We start from the raw sequence: 22,322 nt of genomic DNA, 5'->3' as shown, positions 1-22,322 counted from the left end.
TTGGCTCTGGAAGTGTGGTGACACTTGCAGGAGGCCCTGCACAATCCTCGCTGATTTGATTTCAATGTTAAGGTAAACTTACTATCAAAGTACATATATGTTGATGTGGTATTGATGTGGATAGAGAATTGGTTGGCAGACAGGAAGCAAAGAGTGGGAATGAATGGGACCTTTTCAGAATGGCAGGCACTGACTAGTGGGGTACCGCAAGGCTCAGTGCTGGGACCCCAGTTGTTTACAATATATATTACTGACTTTGACGAGAGAATTCTGAATTCAGAGAAAGGAGCACCAGAATGAGTACTATAGGTCACAATGCCATTGTGTTAGTTTGGATGGGGTAAATGATGTAAATTGCAGCCAGATCTCAAGGATGTGGTAGAGTGAGCAATAGGTGGGAAAGACTGGAGGGAGCATATTGTTGCTACATAATTTGTTAAACTTCATGTAATTGTTCATTTTTATGCACCTATCTGAACCAACTAGTTTTAAATTAGCAAAAACAAATCTACCTCACAAATAGAATTGGATTATGTAAATTAAGCTTAATTATAACTTCATTTATATGGATTATAAATCGTCACCCATTTGAAATGGAAATTATTCTCTCATATAATTGAACACTCTTCCTTTAAAACTAATGAGGATATTGCTTTAAGAGTAAAGAGCTGTTGACTTATATTTTGTCATAATTAAAACAAAGATGTATTAGCATAATTAACTTATATTTGTTTCCAACTTTGCAAAACTATTTCTATCATTAAGTAATAGAATAGAATAGAATTTATAAAGTTGAAATAGAATGTTCTATTTTAGAAAGGTAATATTTTGACTTTTAGGTTAAATTGACACAACTGTCTCTAGGCTTTTCATTGCTCTGCAGTACCTCCTTTTCATTCTGAATTATTATTCGTGCAATGCACATGTAATACAATGCCCATTTTCTTCATTGGTAAAATGTAGTTAGTATATTAATGCTGCACAAGGCCACTGCTGAAAACATCGTAGCAGTAATTGGACTTGCAATATTTATCTATCTCACTATGAATAGCGCTAAATATTTTTACAATAAATTGAACACAAAGGCTTACAGGATGCTCCTCACATCCCAGAGTGAGGGATTTTTTAAGTGCCTATTTTAAGTGTAGATTTATAAATGAAAGTTAGCATTTGCTAAATTGTTTTCTCAGCCATTACAGTACTTATCAGGGCATGATTAAGGCTGCTTATACATTGGTCCACTCAAAATTTCTCTGTGGTGCTTTACAGGGTATTTAATAAGAGGTCACATTTAATTACAGTCACCTCTATTGTATTCACATTGCGATTATAAAAAGAATACTTTTCTGAACTGCATTTTCATGCAGACTACACATGGGTTACAAAACACTGAAGTTTTTAAAGCAAGCTCAGACTGGGAATTTTCAAGAATACTACGCAGTTCCTAATGTTTGAGCTAAGCACCGCTCTAATGCCATATTTCAGTTTGCTGAAGGCACCAGTGTCGTCGGCCGAATCAAAGGTGGTGATAAATTTGCACATCGGAGGGAGTTTGAAAATCTGGCCAAGTGGTGCCACATTAACATCCTCTCACACAATGTTAGCAAGACAAAGGAGCTGGTTATTGACTTCAGGAGGAGGAAAGCGGGGGTCCATAAGCCAGTCCTCATTGGGAGATCAGAGGTGGAGAGAGTCAGCAACTTTAACTTCCTTGACGTTATTGTTTGAGAGGATCTGCCCTGGGTCCAGCACATAAATGCCATTGCGAAGGAAGCATGGCAGTGCCTCTATTTCTTAGAAGATTCACATATTTAAAACTTTGACAAACTTCTGTGTAGTGGAGAGTATATTGGCTGGTTACATCATGGCCTGATATTGAAACACCAAAGCCTTGAATGGAAAGCCCTACATAAAGTAATGGAATTGGCCCAGTCCATCACAGGTAACGCCCTCCCTATCACTGACACATCTATACAGAGTGCTTTTGCGGGGCGGGAGCATCCATCATCAAGGCCCCTCTCCATCCGGGCCATTCTCTCCTTTCATTGTCTCCATCAGGAAGAAGGTACAAGAGCTACAGGACCAACACCAACAGGTTCAGGAACAGTTACTATACCTTAACCATGAGGATAACTTCACTCAACCCACTACTAAACTGTCTCCACAACCTATGGACTCTTCATCTCATGTTCTCAATATTTATTGCTTATTTATTATTTTTTCTTTAGTATTTTCACAATTTTCTTGTCTGTTGCATTTTGTTTATGCATCCTGTTGGGTGTAGTCTTTCACTGATTCTATTGTGTTTGTCTGATTTACTGTGTATGCCTGCAAGAAAATTAATCTTAGGGTTGTATATAGTGCCATATGTGTATATTGATAATAGATTTAATTTGAACTTTGAATGGTTTGTATAGTATGCTTACACTATTTCTATTTACCTTCTATTTTAACCAAGGCACAGAATTGTTAATTCAAATAGTTTAATAAATGGTTGAATGATAGGACTATGTAACTACTAAATTCATAAAGGTAATGCATATCTATTGCAAATGTAGTTCTTTATATGGATTCAAGTTGCATTAAAAATTGACTTTAATATCTTTGAGAAAAGTGCCTGCAAAAACCAAAAGGCTTCTGAACAATCTAATTATGGCACATGCAGCTGCCATAGCTATCATAGATCATGCAAATCTGGCTCTGTAAAGCTTAGTCACATAAAACACTACATTTTAAGTTGCTAAATCCTTTGAGCTCATAGATGAAAGGATGACAAAACTGGCAAGTTCTAAAGGATTTGCACTAAGGAATAGAATGAACCTCTGGTATGTGGATACCATCTTTGATTTATTTTCATCATTTCAGTCTCATTTTTCCCTTTGTTGAACGTGGCCAAAAATGACTTTGAAGGGACAGTTTGAAGTGAACATGCAAGAGACACTGGATTTATGAAGATCTGCTTTTGACTGAAATGTGAAAACAATTTTTCCCATTACCGTAAGAACTTCTCTATGTCACATATCTTTGACAAAGTAATTCACCTCCTGGTAGTCAGGTATAAAAAAATTAAATATTAGACACTGAGATGCATTAGTTGTTAGACCAGATGACCATGAGATTTTTGTTTCAGTAGGTGTACTTCATGTCAACAGAACGGAATTCAATTTGGAGTTAGTCTTTTTCTAGTTCTCTGTAATTCTTAAACTGCCTGGTTCCTGGCTAAGTATTTATATATCTGGCCTTTCTCTGTAATTTTTTATATTCCTTCCTGTTGTGTTTTTTATAGGAACCGTGAGTTACTCATAAAGACACATATACTGGAAGAACATAACTAGAACTTTTATTTAACAGCAAACAGCAACCACGTCTTAACATACAAGCTTCTCAATCATTCTGTCAGTTATGCGCCTGCTCATAACTCCGTCCAATCACGTTCTTACATGTGACATGTGATATCACCACATTTTCCTTTCCTTAAAAAGAAAACAATTAGCAACATTAATCAGAACAAATACATAATTTAACATGTCTCTATCAGTCTCTCTGGGGGTTTACTAACACGAGTAGACCTAAGTAGTTCACACAGTTCTTGTGTTTCGTTGTTATTTTCATGTTTCGTCTGGCCTGCATCAGTAAGGGGAAACTCTGAAGTTGGCTCTTTCTTGAGGTCTTTAAGAAGAAATTGTAATTCATTCATTAACTGTGTAATCTCTTTTTTATGCTGAGACTTCATCATTTCAATAAAACTTCTCAATTCCTTCACTTGTGCTTTCACTTCTTCAAATGGATCCTGATTCTTGTCACTCTTCGACTTCAGATCAGTATTGTACTGTACCGGTAAGTTTGGTTTTGGTGGCAGTGCTTCGTCAGATGCTGGTAACAAAGGGATGGGTCTGGGATCTTTCTTTATGACTTCTTTTACTTTTGCCGCATTGGAATCAAATTCTGTTCTCTCTCTCTCTTTCATCAAGTCACTGTATTCTGACTCTATGTCACTGTCCAGGACTAAAACTCTTTTTACCAAGTTCAGTTTCTCACAGGCAGATAGACCCAGTATTGACTATACATTTTTTGGCACTACCACGAATGAAAGCATGTGCTCAATATTCTTGTGTGATACTTTGACCACACATGTTTCTAACTGAAATGTCTGCACCTGAATACCCAGTCACTTTTATATTTGTCTGATGTAACTTTGGTCTTGGCTTTAATGCATTAAACTCAGATTCTGCAAGAACATTTACTTGTGCTCCAGTATCCAGTTGAAACAGAATATTGTTTTAGTTCACTTGCAATGGCATAGTCCAGTCATTCTTACTTTCTTTGTTTTCACAAAGCAAATCAATGTAAAGCTCCTCACGTTCATTTTCAAGTACTGCATTTACATGTTTTATTTCCTTTCTACTTCTGCAACAGCGTGAAAAATGATTAATCTTACCACAGTTGTTGCACAGTTTCCAATATGCTGGACACATTTTAGGTCGGTGCTGCCACCCACAGTGATCACAAAGTTTTTTTTTCAAACGACGTCTTGCTCTCTATTGGTTTCGTAGTCGCTTCATTATTTTTTCTAACATGTTCATGGTTATTCACAGCGTGTTCGCTGCAGTTCTCAATAAAAAGCTCTTTAGCCTGTGACTTTACGGTTTCCGGTGCTTTTCAGAGAATCAAAGCTTTTTCCAAATTTACGTCTGGTTCCCTTAAGAGTCTTTCTCTCACAGCATTATCCAGAATGCTGCAAACAATTCTGTCTTTAACGAGAGATTCCGTCAGCTCTGCAAACTCGCTTGTTTTACTGTGGTTTCTCAATTCTGTAACAAATTGATCAACCGTTTGACCAGCTTTCTGCTTGCATGTAAAGAATTTATACTGTTCATATGTCACATTGCGCTTCGGTATGCAAAATCACTCAAACTTGTCGATTATTGCTCTTAGGTTCAAATTATCTCCATATTGAAAAGTAAGATGGTTATATACCTCAACTGTGTCATCCCCAATCACGTGGAATAGAACTGCAGCTTTTGTTTTCTCCATTTTATTATCTGCTCCGATTGTCAATAAATAAATTTCAAAACTCTGTTTAAATCTTTTCCAGTTTTCAGCTACATTTCCAGTCAGCTGAAGCGTTGATGGGGGTTGCAAAACTTCCATTGTTAAAGCTGTAAAGACACATATTCTGGAAAAACATAACTAGAACTTTTATTTAACAGCAAACACCAACCACGTCTTAACATACAAGCTTCTCAATCATTCTGTCAGTTCTGCTCATGCTCATAACTCCGTCCAGTCACATTCTTACATGTGACATGTGATATCACCACACTTCCCACGGTCTGGATTTTGTTGTTCCATCCCAAATATCCCAAAACTGAGGTGGAAGTTAAGAGTCAAGCTTATTGGTGTGTCTGGAACTGCATATAAGACAGACAGTGTGAGAGGATGGCAGAATTCCTTCCCTAGAGCACATCAGTGAATCAGATTGTTTTTTTAATGATGATCCAGTTGTTTCATAGCTACTGAGATTAGCTTTTTTAATTCCAATGTATTTATTACTTTGTCTTAAATTTTCCAATTGCCATGGAGCATCTGGACCTGTGTCTCTGGATCAATGGTCCAGAACCCAGTGAGATGATCAAATAATTTATCTCTGTGTTGCCGTGCCTCTGAGACATTTAGTTTGGGTTTGCTGCTGGAAGACTCTGTAGCTTGACATTTTCATGTCAAAAATTATATGCTGTTGAAAGTACTGTGCTGGCACCAGCTTCCAAATCAAGGGTCATGATCAGTCAGTGACAATCCAGCAGTCCTCTACAATCTCGTGAAATCAAATCTGCAGTATTTTCAGAGAGGTGATGCAAAATTACTGGATGAAATCCAGTCACAGAATCATAGAGCTGTATAGTAAAGAATCAAGCCCTTTAAACCACATCATCTATACTAGTCGAGATGTATGTCCATGTAAGTCCCAAGTCTGGGCCATATCCTACTGAATCTTTTCTATCCATGTACCTGTCCTAATTTCTCTTCAATATTGTAATTGAATCCTTTGGCTACTCATTTCACATACCAACCATTTTCTATTTGAAAAATCTTCCCCTTGGGTCCCCTTCAATTTTTCTTCTGTAATAGATTGTGTCTTTGTCTTGTAGTTTTAGGAGTCCCTGACCCTATGACCCCTTAGGCTTCAATATCTCTGTAAGGTCATCCCCTCAGCTTCCTGTGCTATTCACCTACCTTGCCTCATGGTGTAGCTCAAGTCCTGGAGTCCTGGTGCCATTCCCGTGACTTCTTTCTCCACTCCTTCCAACTTAATGATATCCTTCCCATAACTGTGTAACAGAATTACACACAATACTTCAAATGTGGTCTCATCGACAACAAGTATTATTGTAATATGACATCCCAACTCCTGCACTTGATGTCCTGTCAGATGAAGGCAAACACACTAATGCCACTTTCACCATCCTACATACCTGTATCTCCACTTTCAGAGAACTATGTGTCTGTACCCTTAGGTCTCTTTGTTCCACAGCACTCTTGAGGGCTCTGTCATTGGCACTGGTGAGGCTTCACCTTGAGTATTGCGAACAGTTTTGGGCCCCTCATCTTAGAAAAGATGTGCTGGCACTGGAGAGGGTTCAGAGGAGGTTCACAAGGGTGATTTTCGAATGAAAGGGTTATCATATGAAGAACGTTTGATAGCTTCGGGTCTGTACCTTCTGGAATTTACAGGGATGAGGAGGAAACTCATTGCAACCTTTTGAATGTTGATAGGTCTAGACAGAGTAGATGTGGAAAGAATGTTTTCCATAGGGGGGGGGAGTCTAGGACAAGAGGGCACAGCCTCAGAATTAAAGGGTGTCCATTTGAAACAGAGATGCCCGCAGAGAATTTTCTTTAGCCAGAGGGTGGTGAATTTGTGGGATTTGTTACCACAGGCAGCTGTGGAGACCAAGTCGTTGGGTGTACTTAAGGCAGAGCTTGATAGGTTCTTGATTGGACTCAGCATCAAAGGTTACGCGGAGAAGGTCAGAGAATGGGGCTGAGCAAGGGACAAAAGGATCAGCAATGATTGAATAGTGGAACAGACTCGATGGGCTAAATGGCCTAATTCTATTCTCATGATCTTATGTTCCTTTAAAATGTTATATGGTGTAACATTGTACAGTATAAAAAAAGTGAATTAATATTACATTAGAGACTGACATGGTACAGGTACAGTATCCAATAGTCCAGAAAATCTGCTTGCCTGGCAAAACTAAAGTCCCAAGTGTGCCTGGATATCAGAGTTTTACTGTACATGGGGAAAAAAAATTCTTGCAACGGTTTGCAATTTCCAAAGTTAATTTTCTAAACTCATAAAAGCTGATTTGGTTAAACCACATAAAACTTGCTGGCAGATTGATGAATCTAGCACAAAGCTATTCACATTGGGAGCTTACAGTGATACCTCAACTCTCAAACTATAGAAAAGCTGCTGCTGTTCATAGCTGAACACCCCACATAGAATCATCATAAAGCACTGCAGCACAGAGACGGACCCCTTAGCCCATTTAGTCCAGACAGAATTGTTATTCAGCCTGCTCCCATTGACCCACACGAGGGCAATTGCCCCTCATACTCCTCCCAGCCATGTACACATCCAGACTTCTCTTAAGCATAATCAAACCCACATCCACTACTTCCATTGGCAGACCATTCCACACTAACACCATCCTCAGAGAGAAGAAGTTGCCTCTCAGTTTGCCTTTAAATATTTCCCCTCTCACCCTTATCCTACAACCACTATCACCTAATCTCAATGGAAAGAGCCTATTTGCATTTAGCCAATTTATATCCTTCATGATTTTATATACCACTATCAAATTTCCTATCGTTCTCCTACGCTCCATGGAATAAAGTGGAAACATTTTCAACCCTTCCCTATAACTCAGGTCCTCAAGTCCCAGCAACATGCTGGTAAAGCTTCTCTGCGCTCTTTCAAGCTTATTAATATTTTTCCTGTCAGTAGGTGACCAGAACTGCATATAATACTCCAAATTTGGTCTCACCAATGTCTTATACAACTTAAATCTAACATTCCAACTCCTGTACCTAAGCTCGGATCTATGAAGGCTAATTTGCCAAAAGCTTGCTTTACCACCCTATCCATCTGTGTTGCCACTTTCAAGGAATAATGGATCTGTTTTGCCAGATCCATGTATTCTACCACGTGCCTCAGTACCCTATTGTTCACTGGGTAAGTCCTACCCTGCTTTGTCCTCCCAAAGTGCAACACCTCACTTTTGTCAGCACTAAACTCCATCAGCCATTTGTCAGCCCCAGCTAGTTCAGATCCTGCTGCGAGCTTTAATGGCCCTCCTCACTGTCCACTACAACCCCAAACTTGGTGTCATCCGCAAATTTGCTGATCCATTTTACCAATCCAATTATCATCCAATTCATTAATATAGATGATAAACAGGAAAGGACTCAGCAGCATTCCCTGTGTCACACCACCAATCGCAGGCTTCCAATCAGAGTGGCAGCCATCTACTGCCTCCCCTGGCTTATCCCATTAAGCCAATGGTGAATCAAATTGACTACTTCATCCAGAATGCCAAGCGACTGAACTAGCCTACCATGTGGGGCTTCGTTAGAGGCCTTGCTAAAGTCCACGTAGATAATGTTCAATGCCTTTCCTTCATCAACTTTCCTGGTAATTTCTTCGAAAATCTCTACAAGACTGGTTAGATAGACAAACAACATTAATAAATGATTTCAGTTGATGTGCCTTACAGGAATGGGAGTTGTTGATGATTTGATGAGGTTAGTTTGTTAATGTGAAGTTATCTACACCACTGGACTGATCTTAATGCAACTCCATATAATGTAACTGTTATATGTTGAAAGATTGGAGCGACTGGGGTTGTATACACTGGAATTTAGAAGGATGAGAGGGGATCTGATTGAAACATATAAGATTATTAAGGGATTGGACACGCTAGAGGCAGGAAACATGTTCCCAATGTTGGGGGAGTCCAGAACCAGAGGCCGCAGTTTAAGAATAAGGGGTAGACCATTTAGAACAGAGTTGAGGAAAAACTTTTTCGCACAGAGGGTTGTGGTTCTGTGGAATGCTCTGCCTCAGAAGGCAGTGGAGGCCAATTTTCTGGATGCTTTCAAGAAAAGAGTTAGATAGAGCTCTTAAAGATAGCGGAGTGAAGGGATATGGGGAGAAGGTAGGAAACAGGTACTGATTGTGGGTGATCAGCCATGGTCACAGTGAATAGTGGTGCTGGCTCGAAGGGCTGAATGGCCTACTCCTGCACCTATTGTCTATTGTCCATATACAATGGATGAAAAGGAGGACAATTTTGAAGTACATAAGTAGGTCAGTTGGTAACAGAGAGATTAATCAGTAACTACTTCATTTTCCAAAAGTTTTATACACTGTCATTACCCTGGTAATGACAATGCAAGTTGAAGCATATCAATAATTTCAAGTACTCCATGTCCATGGCGTTCTCACAGTTCACTTATTACTTTAGTTCATTCTAAAATTAGCAGGTAGCTTTCTTTCTCTTTTGCTTTTGCCTTTTTTTAAATTTTAGACAGCTGTAGGAGCAGTAAATATGATAGTGCAGCCTTAATGTGTGGGTTAATATTGGGTTCTGTGTTGTTTTCTCAACATTTTTATTCCTATATATAGAAATCATTTAACAAATGTTACACTGTATGTTACAAGGATAATTTCCCCAGACAGTCCTGAGAAGGATCTCAGCCTGAACCATCGACTGTTTATTCATTTCCATAGATGCTGCCTGACCTGCTGAGTTACTCCAGCGTTTTGTGTGTGTTGATCTGGATTTACAGCATCTGCAGAATCTCTTGTGTTTATGATTAGACTGGAATTGTATTTACTATCTAATGCCAGCTGGTCACAATAACTTTGAAGGTAATTTCTACAACTAAACTTATCATTCAGGAGGTTGTCCATCAGGGAGACTTTTTTTTCTGTTTGTATGGAATTCTAGAATCAATTAAGTTGAAATCAGTTGAAGAAGTAATGCTGGGAAAATTGTTTTGAATGTTAAATTAACCTCTCATCAGATTTTTTTTAAACTACTGGATCTGAAGTTTTTCAAATCACTCAATAGGCACCTAAGCTTCTACAGGTATTCAGATATGTAATGTTAGATGCATCCAGTATAACATAGTTAGAGATGTGCATGTGTCTGTTAACAGGAGAATTCAACTGTGCATTTGAAAATGATAAGATCTGTGGATTCACTCAAGACCGGCTTGATAATTTTGATTGGACGAGGCAAAGTGCTTCAACTAGGAATCCAAAGTATACTCCAAATACAGGACCAAGTGCTGATCGAAGTGGCTCCAAGCAAGGTAAAGTGTCCGTTTCATTTCAGAGAGCAAGTGCCTGTCTAATCAGAAGCTTACAACCACCATTCATTCTCAGATTTTAGTGAGTGTAAGCATAACTTTGACTGTGGTTTTCCTCCATCTCAAGACATTCATACTTGAAATACTCTATTAATGGAAGGTCATCGATCTGAAGCATTAACTCTGTTTTTTGTCTTTGTGGATACTGCTTGACTTGCTGTGTGTTTCCAGCAATTTCTATTTTTATTTTAGATTTCCAGTATCTTAACTGCTTTTCAAATGTTGTCCATTATGCGGTTGCCATTGCAGTAACTATAACTTTCATTGTACCATTTGCCTTGAATGTAGCAATGAATTCTTTGTAGAAACATAAGTAAAATGGGTACTTCTAGCTAAATCATACATTCAGCCAATTCTACCTACAGTGTGTTCTGTATGTTTCCAACAAACTGCATGAATAAGACTGGAGTGAAATGCAAGCACCTCTGGCCTGTTTTGTTTTTTAAGTATGTTTCTTTTTACATGTTATGTGGCTGATATAATACTTCTCCAATACTATTTTGGAAATTAGGGATAATTCCAATACCCATGTTGACCATGTGTGCAACTTATCCAACTGAGCTGCCAGTTAACCACATTTGGGATGCTAATGAGTTATAATCTATCACTAGGGCTACAAATCCCTCATAAAAAATGATGGAGTTATTTGTTTCCAAATACTGTTCCAAATAGTTCCTGCTCGATCCATGTTTAATTGCCATTTATTAGAATGTGAGGTGGAAGACTGGTAGTTTTCTTCTGACTATCATCTATCATGTCTTATTGCTGCATCTTCACATGGCTTCATGCATCATATTCTGACTTCAGCTCACATGCAGTAATGAAGATTTCTTGCATAATAAAGAAAGAGAGCTTCATTTGCAGGTCTTTTCTTGCTTTTATGTGCATTTTGCTGCCTCCAGCTCCACCTCTTTTTTCATACCCTCTGCCACAAAGTGATGCAAAGGTTGGAGCAGCCTCACAAGATCTAGAAGGAATTGCTTATAATACTCTCAGCAGTGACCTGAGTTCTAAATTTTCAAGCTTTGATACATTACCATTGGCTCCTACTGTTTTCTTCACAAGTTGCAAATGATTAGTATTGATTTTAAAACTAGGACACACTATAGATCTGATTGCAAAGATGTGCATTTACTTCACTTCATCCTCATGTAACCTCCTAAACATTTATTCCAAATTCAGACTTTCATCTGTTTTAGTGGCTATCTAGAGATCACGATTAACAATGGTACATTACTCACACAATTTTATCCATTGTGGCTTGGTATATAGTATCTTGGGAGACTAGGAGAAAATGTGAATCCATGGGGTAATCTTGTGTTTGAGTGGAGCTATTTGTGCATGGAGTCATAGAGTTGTGAACACAGAAATTAACCTTTCATCCCACCTTGTCTATGTCAACTTTTTTGCCCGTCTACACTAATCATATTTGCTGGCGTGTGAAAATGATTTTGACTATCTATGCCTCTTGCAATTTTATTCTCATGTCACCCCTCACTCTCTATCAACCCAGAGAAATCAAGCCCTAACTATCTATTCTTTCCCCACAATTAAGGTCCCCTGATCAAGGCAATATCCAAATGAATCTCCTCTGCACTCTCTCCTTCACATAGTGTGGTAACCAGAACTGAACACAATACAAGTAAAGTTTTGTACTTTGTAAAGTTGCAACATTATGCCCCAGCTTTTATACGAGGGGTGCTTGATAAGTTTGTGGCCTAAAGTAGGAGGAGTCAATTTTAGAAAACCTAGCACATTTATTTTTCAACATAGTCCCCTCCTACATTTACACACTTAGTCCAGCGGTCGTGGAGCATACAGATCCCTTCTTTGTAGAAGTCGGCGTTTTGGACCTCCAGAAGTGGTCCACAGCAGGGGTGATTGATAAGTTTGTGGCCTAGGGTAGAAGGACATGAGTTATATAGCTCTCGTTACATGCACATGCAGTTCAACTGTTTGAGTGATAATGCAGAAAGTGTGACGTTAATAACACCTCCTTCTACATTAGGCCACGAACTTATCATTCACCCCTCGTATTCCGTATCATTGCCTTCTACTGTCCACATTCCTTGGCATCCTAGCATTTACTGTGGATGTCCTTACCCCTGTTGACTTCCCAAATATGCAACACATATGATTGTCATGAGAGATATAAAGGTTGATGGAATTAAATACTGTTGTGGCGATTAAGTTCCATCAACCTTTATGTGTCCCATGACATCTAAAATTTTCTCCTTCTTAATACTAACTTGATCCTCATCTTAGTTCTAAAGGGATGTCCCTTTATTCTGAGTATTGATGTCACCTCAATATCCCACTGTATCCTTGTATCTGATACCAAGAGGAATATTTTTCCAAACTATGAGGGAGTATAGCAGAAGTAGAAATTGCAACCGTGTGCAAGTTATATATACCATGATGGGAAAAAGAATGCATTGACTGAAAGATTTTCAACCTCCACTTTTCAGACCTTCTGTTAGAATAGTGGAATCAAAGCTAAGCTGAACTCATCCAGCCAAGATAATCACTATTTTAAAACTACTCTGGTCATCTAACATAGCAAGACTTTGTACAGAGTGTGTAATAAGAAAGCATTGTTTTTTCCATTACACCCATTAGCACACTTTATTCCTTGTGTGAGCTTTCAGAATTAATGAATATCAGAGAGGACATTTACAGAAGATTACTTGTTGTAAATGAGTATGTGTTCTCAAATGCATATGGGTGAATTATAACCAGAAAAAACATAATTTACTGCTGGTTTGATGTAAGTAATCAAAGTAATGCATGCATAAAGCTTTCTATGATAAAAGCGAAAGCAAATTAGCAAGTTTCTCTGATAAGCCATCATAAGTTTAAAAGCAGCTAGATTTGTATGCTGATAGATAATGCAGGGATGCGATGGAGGCATTTCCATTCATATCGCAGCTTTTGTAGAACAGGTAATGTGTAACGAAAGTATTATTGGGAGAAAAAACAAATAAGATTCCATATTCCTGCAGCTGGTTGGTGGCATGCTGCTAGGAATTGGGGCATTATAGCAGGACGGAAAATTCCAGCATATGCCTCCTCCTCCTTCTAAAACTTCAAAACTTACATGGAGAACTTGGCCAGCAAGATCATACAATGGCGTAAAGACGATAAAGTCTGCAGATGCTAGAAATCCGAAGCAACACACACACAAAATGCTGGAGGAACTCAGCAGGTCAGACAGCATGTATGGAAATGAATAAACAGTCGATGGTTCAGGTCGAGAACTGAAGTCCTGAAGAAAGGAGTCAGCCCGAAACATTGACTGAAAAATAAAATGGATGCTAAACCACAATGTTGAGAGAGTCTCAGCAATGGGGACTGTTGGACGCTATTTTGAAATACTTGACATCACATTTCAGAGCCTAAAGTATTTGAGAAAAGGTAACAACTAAATGTGGCTTCAGTAAAGCTGGGATGTCCACTTGGGTCATGGAAGCACTAGGGGAAAATGGCATTTTGGTGCCATTTTAAGGTACCCAGCCACATACATCAATATTTCGCTCAAATTGACAAGGTTTTAAGTGAATGTGGCTGGGTACCTTAAAGTGATGTCAAGTATTTCAAAATAGCGTCCAACAGTCCCCATTGCTGAGACTCTCTCAACATTGTGGTTTAGCATCCATTTTATTTTTCAGAATTTCCTTTCCCTTTAATCTCAAAGTCTTTTCTCACTTCAAATCTTTCTAAAGTAATTGTTCCTCAAGGGAGAGGGAACTGAGTATAGGCAATTGACAGTCTGATTAATAAGTTAAGATGATGGTTGGCTAAAGTATTTCTCAGATAGAGCTTGCCTTGTAGGCATTTGCGAGTGTGTTGCATCACCTCCACAATTATTTTAATTGATCTACAACTCATCCCTTAAATTTTAAAAATGTCTTTGGGCATTTCTGTTTACCAGAGTGAAACATGAAACATGCGGAAAGCAGCATGAATATCTTGTCAATAATCAATGCTTTAGGCGCTAGTGTTTAAACTGGGAGGATTGAGAATTGTATGGGGGCTCGCTATGTTGTGACAAGGTACAACACGCGAGGCTGCGACACAAGGTAAGAGCCCATGTTGTTGGAGGCAAGGTACCAGCATGGATAGAAGATTGGCTGACTGCCAGAAGGTAGAGAGTGGAGATGATGGGCTCCCTTTGAGGATGAGGACTGAGGGTCCAGTGAGGTGGAGGAACTGAGGGAAATACATGTTAGTAGGGAAGTGGTGTTAGGTAAATTGAAGGGATTAAAGGCAGATAAATCCCCAGGGCCAGACGGTCTGCATCCCAGAGTGCTTAAGGAGGTAGCCCCAGAAATAGTGGATGCATTAGTGATAATTTTTCAAAACTCTTTAGATTCTGGACTAGTGCCTGAGGATTGGAGGGTGGCTAATGTAACCCCACTTTTTAAAAAAGGAGGGAGAGAGAAACCGGGGGATTACAGACCGGTTAGCCTGACATTGGTGGTGGGGAAAAGGCTAGAGTCAGTCATCAAAGATGTGATAACAGCACATTTGGAAGGCGGTGAAATCATCGGACAAAGCCAGCATGGATTTGTGATAGGAAAATCATGTCTGACGAATGTCATAGAATTTTTTGAGGATGTAACTAGTAGAGTGGATAGGGGAGAACCAGTGGATGTGGTATATTTGGATTTTCAAAAGGCTTTTGACAAGGTCCCACACAGGAGATTAGTGTGCAAACTTAAAGCACACGGTATTGGGGGTATGATATTGATGTGGATAGAGAATTGGTTGGCAGACAGGAAGCAAAGAGTGGGCATAAATGGGACCTTTTCAGAATGGCAGGCAGTGACTAGTGGGGTACCGCAAGGCTCAGTGCTGGGACCCCAGTTGTTTACAATAGATATTAATGACTTCGACGAGGGAATTAAATGCAGCATCTCCAAGTTTGCGTCTGACACGAAACTGGGCGGCAGTATTAGCTGTGAGGAGGATGCTATGCGGATGCAGGGTGACTTGGATAGGTTAGGTGAGTGGGCAAATTCATGGCAGATGCAATTTAATGTGGATAAATGTGAGGTTATCCACTTTGGTGGCAACAACAGGAAAACAGATTATTATCTGAATGGTGGCCGATTAGGAAAAGGGGAGGTGCAACGAGACCTGGGTGTCATTGTACACCAGTCATTGAAAGTGGGCATTCAAGTATAGCAGGCGGTGAAAAAGGCGAATGGTATGCTGGCATTCATAGCAAGAGGATTCAAGTACAGGAGCAGGGAGGTACTACTGCAGTTGTACAAGGCCTTGGTGAGACCACACCTGGAGTATTGTGTGCAGTTTTGGTCCCCTAATCTGAGGAAAGACATTCTTGCCATAGAGGGAGTACAAAGAAGGTTCACCAGATTGATTCCTGCGATGGCAGGACTTTCATATGATGAAAGACTGGATCAACTAGGCTTATACTCGCTGGAATTTAGAAGATTGAGGGGGGATCTTATTGAAACGTATAAAATTCTAAAGGGATTGGACAGGCTAGATGCAGGAAGATTGTTCCCGATGTTGAGGAAGTCCAGATCGAGGGGTCACAGTTTAAGGATAAAGGGGAAGCCTTTTAGGACCGAGATGAGGAAAAACTTCTTCACACAGAGAGTGGTGAATCTGTGGAATTCTCTGCCACAGGAAACAGTTGAGGCCAGTACATTGGCTATATTTAAGAGGGAGTTAGATATGGCTCTTGTGGCTAAAGGGATCAGTGGGTATGGAAAGAAGGCAGGTACAGGGTTCTGAGTTGGATGATCAGCCATGATCATACTGAATGGCAGTGCAGGCTTGAAGGGCTGAATGGCCTACTCCTGCACCTATTTTCTGTGTTTCTATGTTTTTATGGTTCCCAATGCCTGGTGAAGTTCCACAGGGGTCAGTGTGGAATCGGATTTGCTTTATTATTACAACGTACAGAGGTACAATGTAAAACTTATCTTGCCTATTGTACACAAAGATAAAATCTTTGCAGAGCGCATTAGGTAATACAAGGTTAAACAATAACCAAGTGCAGAATAAATACAGGGAAACTACAGTGCAGGAAACAATAACGTGGACATCCCATCTAACAAGGTAGGTGCAACTTTTCACTTTACGCGTCAATGTTCTGGTTGAAGGAACTAATGGCATTGTGGCCAAATTTGCAGGCGATACTGAAATCGAAAATAGAATAATGCAGCGCACTACAGGCTCTTTGGCCCATAATGTTCATGCTGACTTTTTAAACCAGCACATAAGCAGCATCCATCATCAGAGATGCCCACCATCCAGTCCATGCTCTCTTCTCACTACTGCCATCAGGAAGGAGGTACAGGAGCCTCAGGACCCACAGCACCAGGTTTAAGAACTGCTATTACCCCTCAACCATCAGATTCTTGAAACAGAAGGGATAACTTCACACAAATTCACTCACCCCAACACTGAACTGTTCCCACATCCTATGGACTCACTTTCGAGAACTCCATCTCACGTTCTTGATACCTATTTGCTTGTTTGTTATTCTGCTCATTTTTTGTTGTTTCTTTGTATTTACTATGAATGCGTGCAAGTAAATGAATCTTAGGGTTCTATATGTTGATGTATATGTACTTTGATAATAGATTTACTTTGAACTTTATATCTTAAATCAATCTAATTCTTCCCTCTCACACAGCCCTCCATTCTTCTATCATCTATTTCTTATCAAAGAATTTCTTAGATGACTCTTAATATTGTATACCCATGTCTACCACCACCCCTGGCAGGGTGTTGCGGGCACACACCATTCTTTGTGTAAAAAAACTTATCTCTGACATCACCACTGTTCTTATCCCTAAAATTATCTTAAAATTATGCCCTTTGAATTAGCCATTTCCTCTCTGGGGAAAGTAAGTCCATAAGACCATGTGACATTGGAGCAGAATTAGGCTATTCAGTCCATTGAGGCTGCTCTACAATTCTATCATGGCTGATTTCTTATCCCTCTCTACTCCATTCTTCTGCCTTCTCCAAGTAACCTTTGACACACTGACTAAACCAATCAATATCTGCTTTAAGTATACCAAATGACTTGGCCTCCACAGCTTTCAGTGTTAATGAATTCCACAGATTCACTACCTTTTTGGTAAATAAATGCCTCCTCATCTCTATTTCTCTATTCTGAAGCTGTGCCCTCTGGTCCTAAACTGTGGGACTGTAGGAAATATCCTCGCCACATACAATATTTCATCTGCCACTTCTTTGCCTGTTGTTCCAATCTGTCTATATCCTTCCACAGCCTCCCTGCTTCCTCAACACTACATGCCCCTCCTCCTATCTTTGTTTAATCCTTGAATTTGGCCACTAAGCAATCAATTCCTTCATCTAAATCATTGACATATTACGTGAAAAGAAGCGGTCCCAACACTGATCCCCTGTGGAACACCGCTTATCACTGGCAGCCAGCCAGAGGAGGCCCCTTTATTCCCACTCTTTGTCACCTGCCAGTCAGCCAATCTTCTATCCATACAAGTATCTTTCCTGTAATACCATGGGCATTTATCATGTTAAGCAGGCTCATGTGCAGCACCTTGTCAAAGGCCTTCTGAAAATCTAAGAAAACAACATCCACCGATTCTCCTTTGTCTATCAGCTTGTTATTTCCTCAAATAATGCAAACAGACATGCTGACTTTGGCCTATTTTATGATATACCTCCAAATATGCCAAAACCTTATCCTTAATAATGAACTCCAACACCTTCCCAACCATTGAAGTCAGGTTAACTGGCCATAATTTCTTTTCTTCTGCCTCCCTTTCTTCTTAATGAGTCAAGTAACATTTGCAATTTTCCAGACCTCCAGGACCATTCTAGAATCTAGTGATTCTTGAAATATCATTAATAATTCCTCCACAATCTCTTCAGCTACTAGATTTAGAATCATGGGGTGTAGTCCATCTGGTCCTGCTGACTTATCTACCTTAAGACCTTTCAGCTTCACAAGCACCTTCTCCCTCATGATAGCAATGACATTCACTTCTGCACCCTGACACTCTTGAACTTCTGACATACTACAAATGTGTTCTACAGTGAAGACTGATGCAAAATACTTATTAAATTCATCCACCATTTCTTTGTCCTCCATTATTACCTCTCCAGCATTATTTTCCAGTAGTCCAGTACCTACTATCACCTCTTTTTTAAACTCTATATATCTGAAAAAATCATTTTGTATCTTCTTTTATATTATTGATTAGCTTACTTTTAAATATGTCATCTTTACTTTCCAAATGGCTTTTTAGTTGTCTTCTGTTGTTTTTTTAAAGCTTTATAATTCGCTAACTTCCCACTAATTTTTGCAATATTATATGTTCTCTCTTTTCCTTTTATGCTACCTTTGACTTTCTTGTCAGCCACAGTTTCCTCATCCTCCTTTCAGAATACTTCTTTATCTTTGAGATGTACCTATCTTGCACCTTCTGAATTGCTCTCAGAAACTCTAGCCTTTGCTGGTCTACCATCATCCCTGCTGGTGTCTCCTTCCAATCAACTTTGCCCAGCTCCTCTCTCATGCATCTGAAATTCCCTTTACTCCAATGTAATACTGCTACATCTGACTTTAGCTTCTCCCTTTCAAACTGCCGTGTGAATTCTTTCATATTCAATGTCTCCTAACGGTTCCTTTACCTTAAGCTCCCTAATCAAATCTGTTTCATCATACAATGCACAATCCAGAACTGCCTTTCCCCTAGTGGGCTCAAATACAAGCTGCCCTAACAAGCCATCTCATAGGCATTCTACAAAATTCCTTCTACTGAGATCCAGTGCCACCCTAATTTTCCCAATCTACCTTCTAATTGAACTCTCCTATGACTATTGTAACATTGCCCTTTTTACATGCCTTTTCTATTTCCCATTGTAATTTGTATCCTGCTTCCTGGATAAGTTTCATAGACCTGTACATATCTCCCATCAGGGTCATTTTACACTTGCAATTTCTTAACTCTAACCACAAGGATTCAAAGTTCAAAGTAGATTTTTTATGAAAGTATTTATACCTTATACAACTTTGAGACTTGTCTACCTTACAGGCAGCCACAAAACAGAGAAACCCAAAAGAACCCATTAAAAAATAGACCATCAAACCCCCAATGTGTAGAGAGCAAGAAAATGTGCAAACAATTAAAGTAAGTAAATAGCATTCAGAATTGATGTTCATGAAAGGAAGTCCATTCCCAGACACAAAGTCGCAACTTCAGTTAAGTGCAGGGCCAAGCAAATGTCACTGAACAGTGAGCTGGACTGTCCTGTCCCTAACCTTGGGTCCTGACTCCCTTTTCAATCTGGCCCAGTGGCCAAATATCAGGTTTTTTTGCTTCAATATGTTCTGGGGCCTGGATCCCACTGCCACGACTTGGCTAGTACCTGACCTTTCCAATTCGACCTGGCACTTGTATGGATTGAACCTGAAGTCCATAAGACACAGGAGCAGAATTAGGTCATCTGGCCCATGGAGTCTGCTCCACCATTCAGTCATGGCTGATCCTTTTTTGAATCTCCTCCTCAACCCCAGTTCCTGGCCTTCTCCCTGTAACCTTTGATGCCAGGTCCAATCATGAACCTATCAATCTCTGCCTTAAATATACCCAACGACCTGGCCTCCACAGCTGCATGTGGCAACAAATTCCACAAATTCACCACCATTTGGCTAAAGAATTTTTTCCGTATCTCTGTTTTGAAACGGCGCCCCTCTATCCTGAGGTTGTGCCCTCTTGTCCTAGACTCTCTCATCTACTCTGTCTAAGCCTTTCAACATTTGAAAGGTCTCAGTGAGATCCCTCCTCATTCTTCTGAATTCCAGCATGTACAAACCCAGAGCCATCAAACATTCCTTGTATGATGACCCTTTCATTCCTAGAATCATCTTTGTGAACCTCCACTGGACCCTCTCCAATGTCAACACATCTTTTCTAAGATGAGGGGCCCAAAACTGTTCACAATACTCAAGGTGAGGCCTCACCAGTGCCTTATAATGCCTCAGTGTCACATCTTTGCTCTTGCAATCTAGACCACTTGAAATGAATACTAACATGGTATTTGCCTTCCTCACCACCAACTCAACCTGCAAGTTAACTTTCAGGCTGTTCTGCACAAGGACTCCCAAGACCCTCTGCATCTCAGATTCCTGGATTTTCTCCCTGTTTAGAAAATAGTCCACACATTTATTTCAACTACCAAAGTGCATGACCACACATTTTCCAATATTGTATTTCATTTGCCACTTTCTTGTCCATTCTCCTAATCTCTCTAAGTCCTTCTGCATCCTTCCTGTTTCCTAAACACTACCTGACCCTCCACCAATCTTCGTATCATCTGCAAACTTGGCAACAAAGCCATCTATTGCATCATCTAAACCATTTATATACAGCATAAAAAGAAGTGGTCCCAACACCAACCCCTGCAGAACACCACTAGTCACTGGCAGCCAACCAGAAGAAGATCCATTTATTTCCACTTGCTACCTTCTACCAATCAGCTAATGCTCTAACCATGTTAGTAACTTTTCTGTAATACTTTGGGCTTTTAACTTGTTAAGCAGCCTCATGTGTGGCACTTTGTCAAAGGCCTTCTGAAAGTCCAAATATACAGTACAACATCCACTGCATCCCCTTTATCTATCCTACTAGTAATCTCCTCAGTGAGTTCCAGCAGGTTCGTCAGGCAGGAATTTCCCTGAAGGTACTATCTTATCCTCTGTCACCAAATACTCCATCACCTCATCCTTAAAAGTTGACTCTAACATTTTCCCAACCACTGAGGTCAGGCTAACTGGTCTATAATTTCCTCCTTCCTCCTTTCTTAAAGAGTGCAGTGACACTTACAATTTTCCAGTCCTCTGGCACCATGCCAGAGTCCAATGATTTTTGAAAGTTCATTTCTAATGCCACCGCAATCTCTAACGCTACCTCTTTCAGAACCCTGGGGTGCAGTTCCTCTGGTCCAGGTGACTTATGTACCTTTTCAGCTTTTTGAGCAACTTCTCTCTTGTAACGCTTCTCTCTTGTCACCCTGTTCTCTTCCTTCACACACTGCAACGTCAGGCATACTGCTAGTGTATTCCACAGTGAAGACTGACGCAAAATAGTCATTTAGATCATCAGCCAACTCCTTATCCACGTTATTATTTCTCCTGCCTCATTTTCTAGCAGTCCTATATCTACTCTCATTTCTCTTTAATTTTTAACGTACTTGAAAAAACTTTTACTATCCACTTTCATATTATTTGCTAGCTTGCTTTCATATTTCATCTTTCCCCTTCTAATGATATTGTTATTTGTTCTCAATAGGTTTTTAAAAACTTCCCAATCCTCTATAGAAACATAGAAACATAGAAAACATACTGCACAATACAGGCCCTTCAGCCCACGGTCCTGTGTCGAACATGTATTTACTTTAGAAATTATCTAAGGTTACCCATAGCCCTCTATTTTACTAAGCTCCATGTACCTATCCAAGAACCTCTTAAAAGACCCTATCGTACACGCCTCCACCACCGCCGGCGGCAGTTCATTCCACGCACTCACCACCCTCTGCGTAAAAAAAACTTACCCCTGACATCTCCTCTGTACCTTCTTCCAAGCACCTTAAAACTGTGCCCTCTCATGCTAGCCATTTCAGCTCTGGGAGAAAGCCTCTGACTAACCACACGATCAATGCCTCTCATCTTATACACATCTATCAGGTCACCTCTCATCCTCCGTTGGTCCAAGGAGAAAAGGCCTAGTTCACTCAACCTATCCTCATAAGGCATGCTCCCCAATCCAGGCAACATCCTTGTAAGTCTCCTCTTCATCCTTTCTATAGTTTCCACATCATTCCTATAGTGAGATGACCAGAACTGAGCACAG

The 22,322-nt window shown here is 39.9% G+C and overlaps 1 protein-coding gene across 1 annotated transcript in view; it reads left to right on the top strand.

The window, feature by feature from the left end:
* Nucleotides 1–22,322, top strand: part of mdga2a (MAM domain containing glycosylphosphatidylinositol anchor 2a) — a 1,018,846-nt gene that overhangs the window by 924,080 nt on the left and 72,444 nt on the right. The window contains exon 13 of the mRNA XM_072270903.1: nt 10,228–10,383. Coding sequence (XP_072127004.1) covers nt 10,228–10,383 — 156 coding nt within the window. The remainder of the gene's footprint in view (nt 1–10,227; nt 10,384–22,322) is intronic.

Source organism: Mobula birostris, chromosome 1 (genome assembly GCF_030028105.1).
Source record: "Mobula birostris isolate sMobBir1 chromosome 1, sMobBir1.hap1, whole genome shotgun sequence".
Classification (NCBI taxonomy): Eukaryota; Metazoa; Chordata; class Chondrichthyes; order Myliobatiformes; family Myliobatidae; genus Mobula; species Mobula birostris.
The sequence above is the reverse complement of the archived record's forward strand: the minus strand, read 5'-3'. Positions and strand labels throughout refer to the sequence as shown.